Source organism: Atractosteus spatula, chromosome 13 (assembly GCF_055471065.1).
Source record: "Atractosteus spatula isolate fAtrSpa1 chromosome 13, fAtrSpa1.hap1, whole genome shotgun sequence".
Classification (NCBI taxonomy): domain Eukaryota; kingdom Metazoa; phylum Chordata; class Actinopteri; order Semionotiformes; family Lepisosteidae; genus Atractosteus; species Atractosteus spatula.
The window spans coordinates 5,791,264-5,806,314 of NC_142718.1; the positions used below are offsets into that span (position 1 = coordinate 5,791,264).

General features: G+C 37.2%; 1 protein-coding gene across 1 annotated transcript in view; it reads right to left on the reverse strand.

Annotated features, from left to right (window-relative positions):
* LOC148821697 (transmembrane protein 237A-like) overlaps positions 1 to 15,051 on the reverse strand; it is a 28,149-nt gene that overhangs the window by 10,233 nt on the left and 2,865 nt on the right. Inside the window, exons 2-5 of the mRNA XM_088930484.1 lie at positions 11,475 to 11,506; positions 8,332 to 8,345; positions 7,169 to 7,237; positions 6,139 to 6,255 (exon numbers count right to left, since the gene is read on the reverse strand). Coding sequence (XP_088786610.1) covers positions 6,139 to 6,255; positions 7,169 to 7,237; positions 8,332 to 8,345; positions 11,475 to 11,506 — 232 coding nt within the window. The remainder of the gene's footprint in view (positions 1 to 6,138; positions 6,256 to 7,168; positions 7,238 to 8,331; positions 8,346 to 11,474; positions 11,507 to 15,051) is intronic.

Consider the following 15,051-nt stretch of genomic DNA (forward strand, 5'->3'; position numbering starts at 1 on the left):
GTTTGGCCCATGACTTGGACCATGTGGCATCAGCTAAGCAGGTGATCTATTTAATTCAGGATTAATCAAATAATTAAGACAGTCTGACACAAAAGCTTGCAGCCTTTGAGTACCAGAGTCTTCTAACGTACACTATCAAGTTACACTTAGATATTTGGCCTCTCCAGGCCTCTCTCTGGAATCAAGACTTGAATTTTATTATACAGTATGTCTGGAAATCACACCCATTTTTCAGGTCAGTATACATTCCATACAGGTGTGCGTTTGTGCACCACTTCAATATCAGCCACCAAAAAAACTTGACACAGCACTTATTATATTGTCGGATTATAAGAAACATTCATGATACTGGTAGCTTTAACTGTCTAAAAGTCATTTATATGAAGGATTAACTGGATCTATTTTAGTCTCATCTGTAGTTTCTAATCACCGGTATGCCTGCATTGCAATAAAAAAAACTGTTAAAGCAAGGAAGGCATACTGTAGCTATTCTTAAACTGTACATACAGTACACCTAGTTGCACGTTAAATGACAAAATTAAGAGAGTTTACCCAATAGAACAGGTTTTCTTACAACTTTTCATCTGACTCAGTTTTGAAGTACAGAAAGGTGCATTATACAATATACGCAGCCAAGTGTCTCTGAAAAAAAAAGTTGCAGATAGGAGCAAATTATCAGTCGTCCTAATGTCCCCTTGGGACCCAAAATCCAGCTCTGAGCATAAAAAATGTCTAAATAGTGCAAGAATGCTAACCCTAACCCTAGCTGGGGTTTCAACAAAGCAATCCTGAAATCTGTCTCTGAAACTCTCCAGTCATCAGACTTGAAAATTTGATGTCATAAAATGTGTCTAAAACAATCAAAACCATTGAAAAAAGCTCTTGGAAATTTATCTTCTTCAATAATGTGTCTTCTTTAGGCAAATTTTCAATTAGTTCAAAAGTGCAGGAAAAATGGTATTGAAATGACCATGCGTTTCAGGCCATTATAGGGTTTGGGTTACAAGAACCATTAAATGTTGATTCCAGTTACAGTTATACTATACCAGTAAGCATTTTCACTGGTGCATCTTTCCCTTGATATTAGCATGTAGCTACAAAACAACAGGACAATTGGGAATGCACTGATTATGTATTATGCACACTAGAGGTTTGTGTTTAAAAGCCTACCAAAACAGTGGCATAGCCTAATTTCTTCACAGGGTTTCTACACCTGTGGAATGAATACCTGTTTGACCTTCTGTATCAATATATGTCAAGCTACCAAATAAGGGTGTGTTTGAGTTTGCACCATTTTGGACATTTTTTTCAATTAAGGTATATCATCCTTATCAACGACAGGCTTCTCTAACCAATGTCTCCTTTATCCTCTCAGAAATTTAGATATAATTTGAAAATAATTTTCAGGCAGCAGTCAAGAGCTTCAGATATATTTTATGTATCCACAACATCATATTACAATTCTCAGTGCACTGGGGTCTTTGGGCTTGCAGTATTAAGGCCCACAACACTACCAGAAAAAGTAATTTTTTTCCTCAATGGAATGAATCATTATCTGTTCCATTCGTTACTGATATTATTCAAACATTATTCAATGTTTACAGGAGTCCAAAGAAAGGATGAAGATATTGAAATCAAAGATTACACTCTACTTCTATTGGGCTATCACCCAGAGCAAACATCTCTGTGGAAAAATAAGCTTAAGGCAATATGTACAGAGTGCGTCATGCCAGTACAGTGAAACATTTTAAGGGAAACAAATAGCAATTGTCTATTAATTGCTTCAAGTGCCCATGTAAATACTTCATTTTAGAGATCCATTGGTGGACCAAAAGGAGGTCGTTCTCCTTGTGGGGAGGTAGAACTGTTAAAATCTGTTTTTTCATTCAACTATTCTTTTGTTTGGAAAATTATGGTCAATGTGTGTTCTCTTAAAATCAGTTGAAGACATTTATAACATTGATTTGTTTCCCAAGTTGAGGAAGGTGTACACTATATCCATGACACACAAAATAGGCTAGGCAGTGTGGAGACGTAACCCCAGAAAAAACAAACCCATTGAGTGTTTTCCCACTCCAATTTGATGGTGGTCCGTCTTGACAGAACTGTCCAGCCAACACCATTCTCAGCCTTGTCTTTTAAAATTTGCAGGTACAGCTGCCTCTCCTGATGACTACGCTCTTCTTTATCACTGCTGTCATTCCCTGTTAGAGAGACACCTCTGCCTTCTTCTCTCCTTAATCGAACGTGACAGATCCATTCCTTGGCTGTCGCTTGATCTGCAGCTGTTCTTAGATTTGTCCATTTTACGTGCACTGAAAAGTTCCTTAGAAACGGAAACCTGGTTTCGAGCAGATATAATTTGATTTCAGTCCCAAATTATTATTTTTTTTTTGCTTTCCACCTCCTTTTGTTTTACTTTTACTATACTATAATCCAATTATCACTGCTAAGTTATAGGGCAGCATGGTGGAGCAGTGTTTGGGGCCCAGGGATCAATTACAGACCTGGGATGCTCCAGTATCTGCATGGAGTTTGTATGATCTCCCCATGTTCACGTGGATTTCCTCCAGGTGCTACGGTTTCCTCCCCCAGTCCAAAGGCATACCGGATATCATATCTACGAGACATAGCTACAAGAAGTCCATGTTCTTGAGAAGTGAATGACCATGCTGTAGCATCACCACCTCGTGGCTTGATGTCATCACATCTCACCAGCTGAGCGAGGCTGGGATGGGGCAGTCTCCCATTTACTGGGAGATGCAGAGCGCTGCAGAAGTCATCCTGGGGAACCAGTGTCACTTTCCCCTGTGGACCGACATTGTGGTGACTGGGGACAGAAGGTACCGGACCCAGTGAAATCAGGGTCCTGATGCATTGGTCATTAAAAACTCCATGGCAATCAACAAAATGACAGGTAAACCAGAACCTTTTTTTCCTTAAACCTCTCTCATACAAATAAAAGAAACCACAGAAACATCAACAACATGACAATTTTCTCTTTTTTGGGGGGAATTAAAACAGTTCTATACACTTATAATACCGGTGTGAGTGTGCTGCTGATTTTTTAAAATGTATTTATATTTAAGTTAAAAAGGATACCAAGACAGGCTCCAGTAGAAAGAAAGAGACAGAATTCCATTAACCAAACCTCTCCTGTACCAACATCAGCAGTTTCTTTTTGCCTTTGTATATCTAGAGGTACTGTATTAACTTCAGTATGCTGGCTAAAGTCCATTTTGGCCTTCCTAAAGTTTTCCCTTAATCAAACTGGCAAAACATTCTGTCCACCTAACATGCCGTGCAGTAGAGCTATTCCTGTTTCTCGTATCGGTGCTGTGGTTCCCAGGTAGATTAAATGGGTCCCTTTGCATATTTAAAGATATAGGTAAAAGCACCATATATATGGAATTAAACGAAACAAACCAACCACCACATTTTACGTACTTATGCAAGTATTACAATGTTGCATTTATTTTAGAATGGGTTTGCTATGCTTGGAAATTTAACATAAAAATAATATATTTATATAATATAAACATTTCTCACAAATTATCTGGATGTTCCAGGTAAGAAAACAGATAAGACTCCTATTACATAGTATTTTGATCCAATGTTGCTCTTACAACATGAAGACACACCAACGCTAATCTTGTTTTGAGAAGTCCTGTGAACATAAAACTCAGAAATTTTGAAATCAGCTAAGTAACTCCAAAGCACTTCCCACTACGTATTTCTGAAATGTATCTTTCTTTCTTACTACTGAAATATTGTAACTAAAATGAAATGCTTTGTTGCTTTTCACATGACTTGAGATGTGACTGTGGCATGACTTATACTTTATAAACAAAAATGATGAAGATGACAACACTACTTTAAAAAGTGTAGAGAGAATGAAAAATCCTAAAGACAGAGTGATTTATACAGCACAAAATCCATTAGGTGTGGCAAGCCACCATGAATTAGCCAGATAGTGCATGTTTCTGGAGTTTGCAGTCACTTGTGTCAAGCTTAATAAATTACAGGAAAGAAAAAACTGAGAAACAGAAAAAATTGTGAATTTTTCTGACAGAACAGAATTGTTATAAAACTAGGAGAAAAACTAAAGTAAAACCCTGAGGGAGTTCATTTCCTTCCTCCCACATTTACCAGATTAGATACTGGCTTGCTTTCAATCATTTCTAATTACAGCCATACTGTACGTGGCTATATTCATAAGGAGGCGTCGCTTATTACACATATAAATCAAAGCTAAAGATTAAAATGAATCACTCCAGAATTCCGTAAAAAAAGCACAAATCTGGATCAAAGACATTGAGCTTGGGTACCGGGGAAAATTAACATAGACAACAGCTGTTATGGCTTATAATCACAAGAGCATACAAATGAGAACAACTTTTCCTGACAAATGAAAAAATGGCAAGCTCCACTCGAGTTTTGACATGTTTCAGACATTTTTCCTAAATGACAAAACACAACACCAGCTGGAAGCAGCCAAGCTCCTGCTGCAAGAAAAAGAAGTTTTAGGAAACAAAAGTTTGTAGGTAAAATGCTGTAAAAATATAACCAGTATTTTAACCATGTTTTGACACTCAGGAAAACGGTTGCTCACGTTTCGCTATAACCACCAACAGCAATACATAATACTCATGCTTTTCAATAATATAATCCCCATTCCAAAATAAAACATTAAAAAGTAAGTTTTGTAACAAGAAACTCGACAATAACTCATTTTTTCCCCAGTTTATCAGGGCACCATCATGGTAAAGCGATTAGATTATACTATATATAGTATTTAAAACCAGGGCAGGACAAAGTGAGCAAGATCGGTACCAATCAATACAAAATACACTGCAGCTTCATGTCAAAACTTTGTACCTAGGATACATACAGTATGAATATAAAGAAGCTTAATGAAATTATGTTTTTTCATGAAATGAGTTTTAAAACTTAAAAAGTAAAATTTAATTAACACCTGAATATTTTATTCCCATGGCAACTTCTCTCTGCTTTGATAGGATAGAACATGAAATGTCACCATTCTGCAAAGAATTGGGGGTAATTCTTTTCAGTGAAGTCAGCACTGATGCAGAATTCAGAGAAGGGCTCATTAAGGGCACATCCTCCACTTATTTGTAAGCCTTTTTTGTAGCCTTACACTGAAATAAGCAGCTGAGGATATTTGAGGAACTAAGAGGATCAGCTTTTAGGATATAAAATGTAATGGTTTAGCAGACTTCCTGGAGTCTTTAAACAAAAAACAAATCTGACCAATTAGCTGTTAACTGACAAATAAGCAAAATGGGCATATTGTGATAGAAACTAGACCATCTGTTCATCCACAGTGCTGCAATTAGCTTCAAGAAGCTACAGCGGAGCAGGTTCTAACTGTATATACATTAGTGCAATCAAACAGTCACCTTCTAAATAAGCAAAATGGTGAAACTGGTTTCTTCTCATTTGGAACTGTTCCTACATTTATATTTAATTGTGCTGAGGGGATTTAGGAAATTCCCTGCTTAGTCTGAAAAAAAAAATCTGCTGTTGTGGAAAATCAAAGCAAGCTAAATGTTTCTAATCATGAATTTAATTAATCTCTCGAGGCTGTGTGGCATTGCACAGTGTTTCGTTTCAAGGTAGAATAGTTTGAAATAATGAAACCCGACTTCATAAAGATCTCTGCACGGCCTTTCTGGATAGTTTATCAACCCCCATTTTGCTACATATTGTAACAAATGATGAATTTTGACAAATAAAAAAACATACAAAACTATGGGAGTTCACACACTGAAAAGGTGAAAGGAAACTTATTTAATAAGTCATTTCCCATATTAAAGCCACCATGATGTAGTCCCAGTTTAGGCACTAGTTTAATATGATTTTTCCTTTCTCAAAAGAAAGTATTTATATTAATTCACAGTAACCATATGAGATAAGAGCATCAGAATTAAATTTGGTCAAAAGAACATGGGAAGATGTGACTGTAACAAATACAGGATCATATAGAAAAGTGTATTGGACCCCTACACCAAAACCACAGGTTTAGTACGCTGAAAGTATATTGGTGTAGAAGCTAGGAAACTGACCAAATCAAGGAGAAAGAACTTGGTAACTACTGGGCTAAAACAGGCTCCCTACCTGGTGTCTGCACCTTCTTCTTTTTCCTCTTTCTCGTAGGGGGGACATCCTGAGGCTCCGGGCTCAAAGGCTCTCTGCTCTCCGACTGTCTCCGACTCTCAGGTTGCGCTGTGGACTCTAGGAATTATTAGAATGGTTGACGCCCAATTATTTCCACCCCGTATGCAGTGAATCACGCGCACTGGCCTTGCCTTTCTCTTCCCCCTAAATCCGAAGGCCGTTTTTTCCAGTGGTTTTCATGCCTGTAGCATAAATATCAGCCTTTATATAGTCAGTGTTAGAACCTGCACACTGACGGCTAAGGGAAACAGCTGTTTAGTTTTCTAAGGAAAAGCCGTTTAGCTTTGAATCACAATATATATTCAAAACCTTTAAACTTTAAACTTTGTCTACTGCAGAGATCTAAGTTACCAAATTTACCAAATGACTGGCATCTGAGTAAACAGCTTCTTTAGGATTCATCTCTACATAATCTGTTTCTCTTAGAAATAACAGTCTCGTTGTCTCTTCAATTAGAAAACATGTTGTAACGAAGTTTAAAGGAAGTTCAATTTATTCCTATGTTTTAAATGCGTTTCAGGTCATTCTAACTAAATCAGAATCTCATGGAAACTTCGTAATATGTGTACTCTTTAACATTATTAAATGATGATCCTGTATACGACTCCAAAGTTCAAAGCTGGAAAGAAAGAAACTATACACACTGTGGAACATTATATATATATAAGGGGGTAAAGAAACCCGTTCATTTAAGTGTTAAACAATACTTGCTATACCAAGTACCAATTTTAATGACGTCTTTCATGAAGCATGTAAAGGGAATATTACTTATGGATTCGAGTTACACTTGTGTAACAGAAGTCAGTCTTGACTTGAATACGTAGCATCTGCACCTAGAACATTTTAAATGGCAAATATCAAGGAGCCTATATCCCTATTCACTACTTCCGTATTCATTATTTAAAGCTTCAGTCAGATGGTAAAACATTTTTTTTTAAATGCTTTCAACAAAAAATGTTTTTTGACATACCATCTGGGTTTTCCACTCCATTGGCAGCTTTAGACCTCTTCTTTTTAGGTCTGCTTAGAGGCAGCTCATCTGCATCAAAAAAGGGGTGAAAGAAAAACATATTTTGCAAACAAGAATGGAATTTACTTTAAAATAGGAGTATCAAACTCCAGTTCTGGTGGTTTGCTCTCTCTATGGGTTTTCATTCTAGTTATGCGATTAACTGGAAAACTCTAACAGCTTTTCCCAGCTCTTAAGGTGGTACTGACTGATTGAAGGACCTATAAGACTTACTGGACTACAGCCTTGTGCAGGACTGGAGTAGAGCACCACTGCACTTACGAAGGTTTCAGAGTCTTTACTGGCATTTTGAAGACCTGAAGGTAGTCGTACAGCAGCATCCTGGTCTGCAGATAAAAACTACCAGTGAAAAAAACATGCATCCACTGGTTCAGGATCAGAAAACAGCTCCTCTTAAATTTTGCGTCAACCTGGAGTGCATTCTTAGAAGCAGAGGAAGTATGGTGAGACTACGCCTTTGAAGGGCTGCTAGTCCTTCTCAGGACATTGACACACACAGGGATAATCTAGAGCCACCACTTAAAACATTGTGCACACAAGAACATGCAGACTCCCCACAGAAGGTGCCCGAGAGGCAAACTCAGGGACCAAACTCAAGAGCTGCAAGGTGGCAGGTGCTAACTGGGAATCCACTATTCTAACCTTGAAGTACACAACAACATAAAAAGACTCTAGACTTGTTTTTTAAAGAAGGACAAAACTACAGATGCAAAAGAATTTTGGTGCTTAAAGAAAGGAAGTCAGCTGCAGTAAACTGTAAAAAACAAATTAAGCTTGTATGTTAGTTTGTTTAAGTCTGTAAGAATCTAAAAAAATATTGGTTTTGGATAAATCTGTACCCAGCAGCCATCTTGACTCACTGACTGAGAAGCAGAACTGAGATTGTTGATGATTGCCAATAAATTGTCATTAGATGAAACTAAGCAGCCCCAGGTTACAGAGATATCATTCATTATAATTCCCACCTTTATATATTGCCAGGCTTCTCTTGAATACGTTTGCACCAGTGTATGAGTGTCTGCCTTTAGGCTGACTTGAATGCCTGTCCAATACTTTTACAAGGAAGCTTGCCAATTAGGGATCCACATAAAAGAAAGTCTTACCTCCTGCCTCTTGGCTTTAATAATCATCAGTAAGCAGATGAGAAAGAAAAAAGCAAACAAATGTGGAGTTAGAAACTCAAGCCAAAATTCATATTCTACAGCTACAGTTTTAGTTGTTGCACATGCTTGACAAGTACTGTCGCACATTAATCTCAGAATACGGCAACAATTCTGCTCCACTGTTTCTTCAAGTTGACTCAACTCATAAATTGCCTTTTGAATGAACACCTACTTGCCTTTCTGCAAGAAATGGTGAAGAGAAAACCTACATTTCATTCTATTTTAAATGCAGCACTTCAAAAAATTGTATTAATGCTATTAATGTTAATTAAGGCGTGCTTTAGCAGGCTAACAAGCATGTCTTCAGATAGTCTAGCACACCTTTTTCATCAAGTTCATAAGTGTGGTCATCAAGTATGAAAGAGAACTGGTACCACCTCCGACAGCAGCAACACTAATATTATACAACACCTGGATCAGTTTCTGATTTATAACAAGCTTTTAAACTAACGCTTTCCAGGTCGCTCAAAAACTATTTCTAGCCCCAACCTTATTCACGCATTTCTTCAATATCTCATATATCTAAATAGAGCCATGAGAGAAAATTCGTAAAGTCTTTAATTTTTTAAGGCAAACTGTGGAACAGTGCTCACTTTCACACTAAAAAGGTTAAATTTAACCACTCCCTCAGTGTTGAAATAACCACAGATAACCTATGTCTAATTTTCAGCCTGTGAGGTGCATCACAATTGTACAGTAGCGATTTGGGAGCTGTAAAGCAAATGTGACACATGGTAAATTCATACCTAAGTGTCACCTCAGCGATCTGAAATGCTTCTGGGAGCTTTCGTCACAAGTTGGGGTGTCTCTTTGCTTGAAATGCTCTGAACTGTATAATTAAATGTAAATTTGTACAAAAATATAATCTTGATCCTTCAAATGCTCTGAACTGTGTAATTAAAATGCAAATGAGCACAAAAAATATAATCTTGCAACTAAATACATTTTTAAAATACAATGTAATAATAAAACCCCCAAGTACCAGACTTAATACATTAGGCCCTCAGTTCTATAAATGGGAAATTATTTTTGCTGTGGAGAAAAGTCAAGAATAATTCTTAATACTTTAGATTAGGAATTACATTTGTAAATTCTTGGGAATTTGTAATAGATTACCAGAACAGTAATAAAGTATTAATTGTGATAAGAACGATTTATGTTTACATTTTGTGCAATGTTATCATCGATTACATAGACGCATGCAGATTTGCAGTGTTGAGTATGTATAATTGCAGCAGCCTTTTGTCTTCTGATGAACAAATACAAGTCTTAAATGTAATTCTAAGATGTGAGGTGCATTACATTGCCAGGTGTTTTAGACTATTTTTGCATTAGGCTATCTCATTCTGATCACTTAAATAGAAATCCCATGTTTGATGAGGATTACACTACTCTAAGACATCTTAAATTAGAGCATGATGACCATAATAGCAGTGTTCACTGCAAAGCAGTCAAGTTGACTTGAGCATAGAGCAATTATAATGTCAAGATCCATAAAATGGATAGAGATATGGATACCATAAAGGCTTTTTAATCATTTTTCTCACAACTTAAATCATTTAAAATAAATCACCATCTTTCCTCTGGTATTTTCTTTTGTATTCCAGTTTCGATTGACTTTGCACTCAGCAAAGGCCTTTCAAAGTTTCTTGCTAGGACTGTGCAGAGAAAGCAAACTACAATCACAGCATATTTCTTTGGCCACAAGGAATGCTTTACCTTGTATTACCCACTACAGTGACATGACAGCAGTATTCTATCATTATTAGGAATGAGCAATAACCAGAAAGCACACTCCAGTCATGAAAAAATAAATCTTTTAATCCTTTTTTTGAAGTGCAAGCACTATTTGTAATTCTTAGCTTGCACACAACATAACAAGTGGTTGGTAGTATTAATATTCTACAACTAGAAGGGTGTTTTACAGGCTTAAATGCGATTTGTGAAAGCAAGCACAGTATGCTACAATTTAAAAAAAACTCTCAATAAACTGCATGCACATCAATTTTCACCGTTTGTTAAGAGGTTTTGCAAATGAAATAATGGAAATTGTGCACTAATACTACAGTAAGGATCTCGGCTGGGGGTTCCCAGCCCTGACACTGGGGAACCACTGTGCTTTCTGACTCCTGCTCTGGCCAAATCTTTCATCACAGGCTTCAACTGTCTGTGAGACAGCTTGCAGCTGTTTGAGGCATATTCTTTAATTTGCTTTCAGCTCTTAAAAGGTCAAATGGGATTTCTAATTGGTATTAAACCTTTAGCACGTTTTGAGTTTAAGAGCCCCCCTCATTCCAGGGTGTTGCCTGGGGAGCTCAGCTGGAATGAAAACCAACAGACACAGTGGTCCACCGAGGGCGGGTCTTAGGAGCCACTGACTCAAGATCATCATCATCATCATCATCATTATCATTAAGTAGCCCCCATCATTAAGCTGTCCCCGAAAATCCTTACACTATTAAAAAAAGGTAAAATGCTCAAAGGGCCAATTCTCTGCCAAGTCAATAATCTGTGACCTTCTGACGTCACTTTATACACTAATTGATTTCACATTTTTCATTAAATCACTTACATATCTGCGTATATGAACTGGCACCCTGTATCTGAACCAAGGTTATTCATGAACTGATAAAGCAAAATACTTTTTTGTTAACGCATCAACATCTATTCCAAGTCCCAGCAAATGGTACTGTAACTAAGATGTGCCAATGCAGTGACAATTTTAAGATTCATATAAACAGACAATTCTCATATTAGGAAACTCAACACTAGATTTATAACAGACTAACAGCAAGTTTAACTGGGCTTTGATTGGTTACTAGCTTCCTTAAAATTTGCTTTAAGGAATTTTATTTAAAGTTTTTAATCAGTTTTGTTGATGAAAGAATACCAAGTTCTGCCCTTAATACAGTGCTAAAACTGGGTGTTTGTCACTTAAAACTAAAACAGATGGTAATAACACAACCCATTAGTTGATGCTTGTATTCTGTTTTCAAGTCCGACAAGGTCTACTGTTTTGTAAAAGCTGTCGTAATGTAAGATGTTGTAAAGGGATCAGAAAAATACCAGTAAACAAGACTTACCTTGGCAGTGGAGGTAGGGCACGGGGAGCTCGCTGAAAAAAAACAATACTTATATTAAACAAATCTCCTTACATGGCAAACCACTAAGTGCAAGCGAGTTCAACAAAACAATGACATTATCAATGTTAATAAACACAACCCAAACATATGGATACAATACACACTTTATAATCTTCACAAATATTTTCTGGGAAGGTTATTCATCTTTTGCATTACAAATTGACACCTCATTCCTTTGTCAGCCAATTAACCTCTTCTTACTGATGACCTAAAGAATAGAGCCTGTGCAAGACGAGGGTTGAAGATCCTGTTAAGTGCATGAACAACTGGACAAGAAATCTCAGCAAACTGCACAAGGTCTGAGTGCAAAGAAGAAAGGCCGGAACATTCATCTTGAGAGACAGGTGTACTCCTCACTGTGTCATTATTTCAAGCTAGTGTAATCAGTGATTGCCTTACACAGCAACTACAACTGTAAACTTACCTTTAGAAAAACAAAGGCTTTCAGAATCAAAGCAATCGCTATGGCTATTGACTGTTTTTATCGGTTTTAACTTTATACGAAAGTAGGCTGCATAACCATTAGAAACCAAGTATTTTACTGAGACAAAAAACACAAAGTCAATGTTCCCGTTTATGAAGGCCTTCAGCAAAATACACTTTATTTAAAAATTTCATATGCTGTTCTAAGAGCAATTAGATAAAACATACACAAGTACCTACCAAGTATTTCATTGCACAACAGACTATGAGAAAACATGATAAAACTCGGCAGTTATAGCACCACATATTTTGTGTCCATGTGTGAAGCTCAATACACATCTATACACAGTCATCTCCATCTTCAATGCCTTGAGTAAATTCTGCTGGTTCAAAAGTTCTGTATTAACCAAAAATACAAACCAGGTTTCAAATATCCCCGTTAATAAAGTTCATAAGGTTTTTTTTCCTGCAAGATTCTCAGCTGTCAGCAGTGTGGAGCATTTTAAAAGAGCTTTTTTACTTAAACAGCCACTGATAAATGTGCAATTATCAATGTACAAAAATAATGTCATCAAAACGTACAGATGGGGAAATATGGATCCTAATTTTATACAGAAAGTACAGTCATTAGAAATGCTACTGCAGTACTTAATAAACTGAATAATAAGGTTTATTACATGATTGATGTTTGGTCCTTTACAATTAAAAAAAAAGACACTGCAAAGCAGCTGGGGAAAAAACTAATCATAATATTAAATAGAATAGGTACTTTACAGACAGAGCGGTAGCCTAATTGGATTTCTAATGATGTCTGACTCATGAACAGAGCTCGGTTTCAAAATAATATGTTAACAACTTGCAATGGAGCACTGCATGCTGCAGTTTTAATTAATGTAACCGATAAGGTCTACTGCCTTGCAAATCCCACAGAATGAATACCACTTGCGCTCATATCTCCCTGGAAGGGTCCTCGTCTCTGTTGCTGCAGTGTGGACCTTGAGGCTGGGTAGATTTTAAGAGAGGAACAGGCTGGACTTACCCCTTGTTTTCTCCTCATTGTGTCAAGAGTCAGAACGCGCCCAGGGAATGCCTATTACTGCAGGCTGGGTTGCTTCGTTGCTGTGTCCTGCTAATCCTATTCTAAATCTGTGCAAAAGTACATCTGCTGGAGAGGGGATTATCAAGGCATAAATCACTGGGATTTAGGGTGTGCACGTCTACACGTAAGGAAAGGCCAATGACAAAAGAACTAGCAGGACTTGAGGAATAACAATCTGAACGGAATCGACATTTTGGGAACAGGTCCTGGAAATCGCAACATCTTTGCAAGATCCTAGCCATTACAAAAACTAAAGTTACACCTAATCTCAGGGTCAGGGGTAGACAATTTTCTTCCAAACCAGCGATGGCCTTATCTGTCATTTTGTTAGCTTTCTGTAGGAACCGTATTATTTCTGCAAACGATCAATTTCATATAAATAGCGAGCGTGTGAGAATGTAAATTTCATTTAGAGTTACTAGCCATGGAAAATAAAATGCAGAAATTCAAAAACTAAAACGATCAAATCTTATGCAAAAACAAAAATCACTGTTTAGCATTATGAAAAGTTAGCTTATCGGGGATAGGCATATGATGAAAAGAGCTTACTAACAAAAAATAAGGAAGGATAAAGTACAGCTACACCCAAAGGTTTTGCATTACTCTAAGATTGTCTACCATCTTCCCACTACATAGAATCTGCAGGTGTTTTTTTTAATATGGAAGAGGGAGTACTGGTAGGATTAAATAGAACTACTTCAGTCTTAAAATACTTGTGCAAGCTTCCGCAGGAAGATATGTGGGAGCAGCTTCAAAAGTTTGAGTTGCACTGAGACAAAAATACAATTCTAAAATGCCTCATGTTCAAAGACTTTTTGGAGACGGCACTGGATATTTTGATTTCTGGTTGCCTGAAATTTACATTAGCTGCTCTCCAGTGAAGTGGCACTTCAGTGGGTTAGCATTGCTGCCTCGTAGCACTGCGTCCCTGTGTTTAATTCCTGGGGTGCTATCTGCATGTGATCCCATGTTCACGTGGGTTTCCCCCAGGAGCTCCAGTTTTCTCCCTCAGTCCAAAAGCTTAAATCCTGGTAGATTAAACAGAATCTGGGAACATTGGTCCTGGGTCTGTGTGTCTGTGTCTATGAGGTTAGATGAGACCAACATGGTGGTAATGCTGTATTTAATTTAGTGAGCAAAGAACAATTTCACCTCCTATGAAAGTGAAAATTATGCATGCATGCAGTTTCAATGCTTGTTACCTTTGGGCTAAACAACCATTTAAATGCTCACCTTTTGAAATGTACTGTTTTAAGCCAACTTTGATGCCTGCTTCAAAGGGGAGCTTGCCTGAGTGAAGAGATAAACTACTGAATAATCAGCCAATTATTTTCTGGATTATTCTACAATCAAAACTGACTTGTAATCATTACAGTTAGTGGGAGAGAAACGCACTTTGAGTCTGGGTTGGCGACATTTAATTTACAAATATGAACACATCACAGCAGGTTTTAAGTTTTAAAAGCTGAAGCACATTTTACTTACATCCATGTGAAGTGAGCCTCAGATTAAAAGGCTGGTTATTCTTTACGAGCAGCAAAAATATGTGAGGAAAAACGGGAACATATTTGGTATAGACAAAGGTCAGAAGCTAAACAAGTGGTGTACAAAAACATTAGGGGTAACCGGCTCTTCACAGTTATGCAATAGCAGTCACCTTCCTAGCATAAAACAGCTATTTGATTTTCTCATTTTTCTAAGAAAGCTGTATATTTGCTCATTTACTCTGTAAGCAGTCTAGCAGTTTGCAAAAGGTGATATCTCACAGTAGATAAGGCTTAACTTCCCTATTTTACAAACTACTCAAACAGATAGCCTAGTCAGCACAGAAATATAACATATTTGGGGTTACTTTGAGAGCTATGGTTTATAACTGCTTCTGTATACTTCTTAAAAAGAAAATTTTCAGAGGACACATTTTATTAAAAAAGTGAATTTATATCGAAATGCACATCGGCGTACTGATTTTCTCGGAAGGACTTACAGAACTTCTGA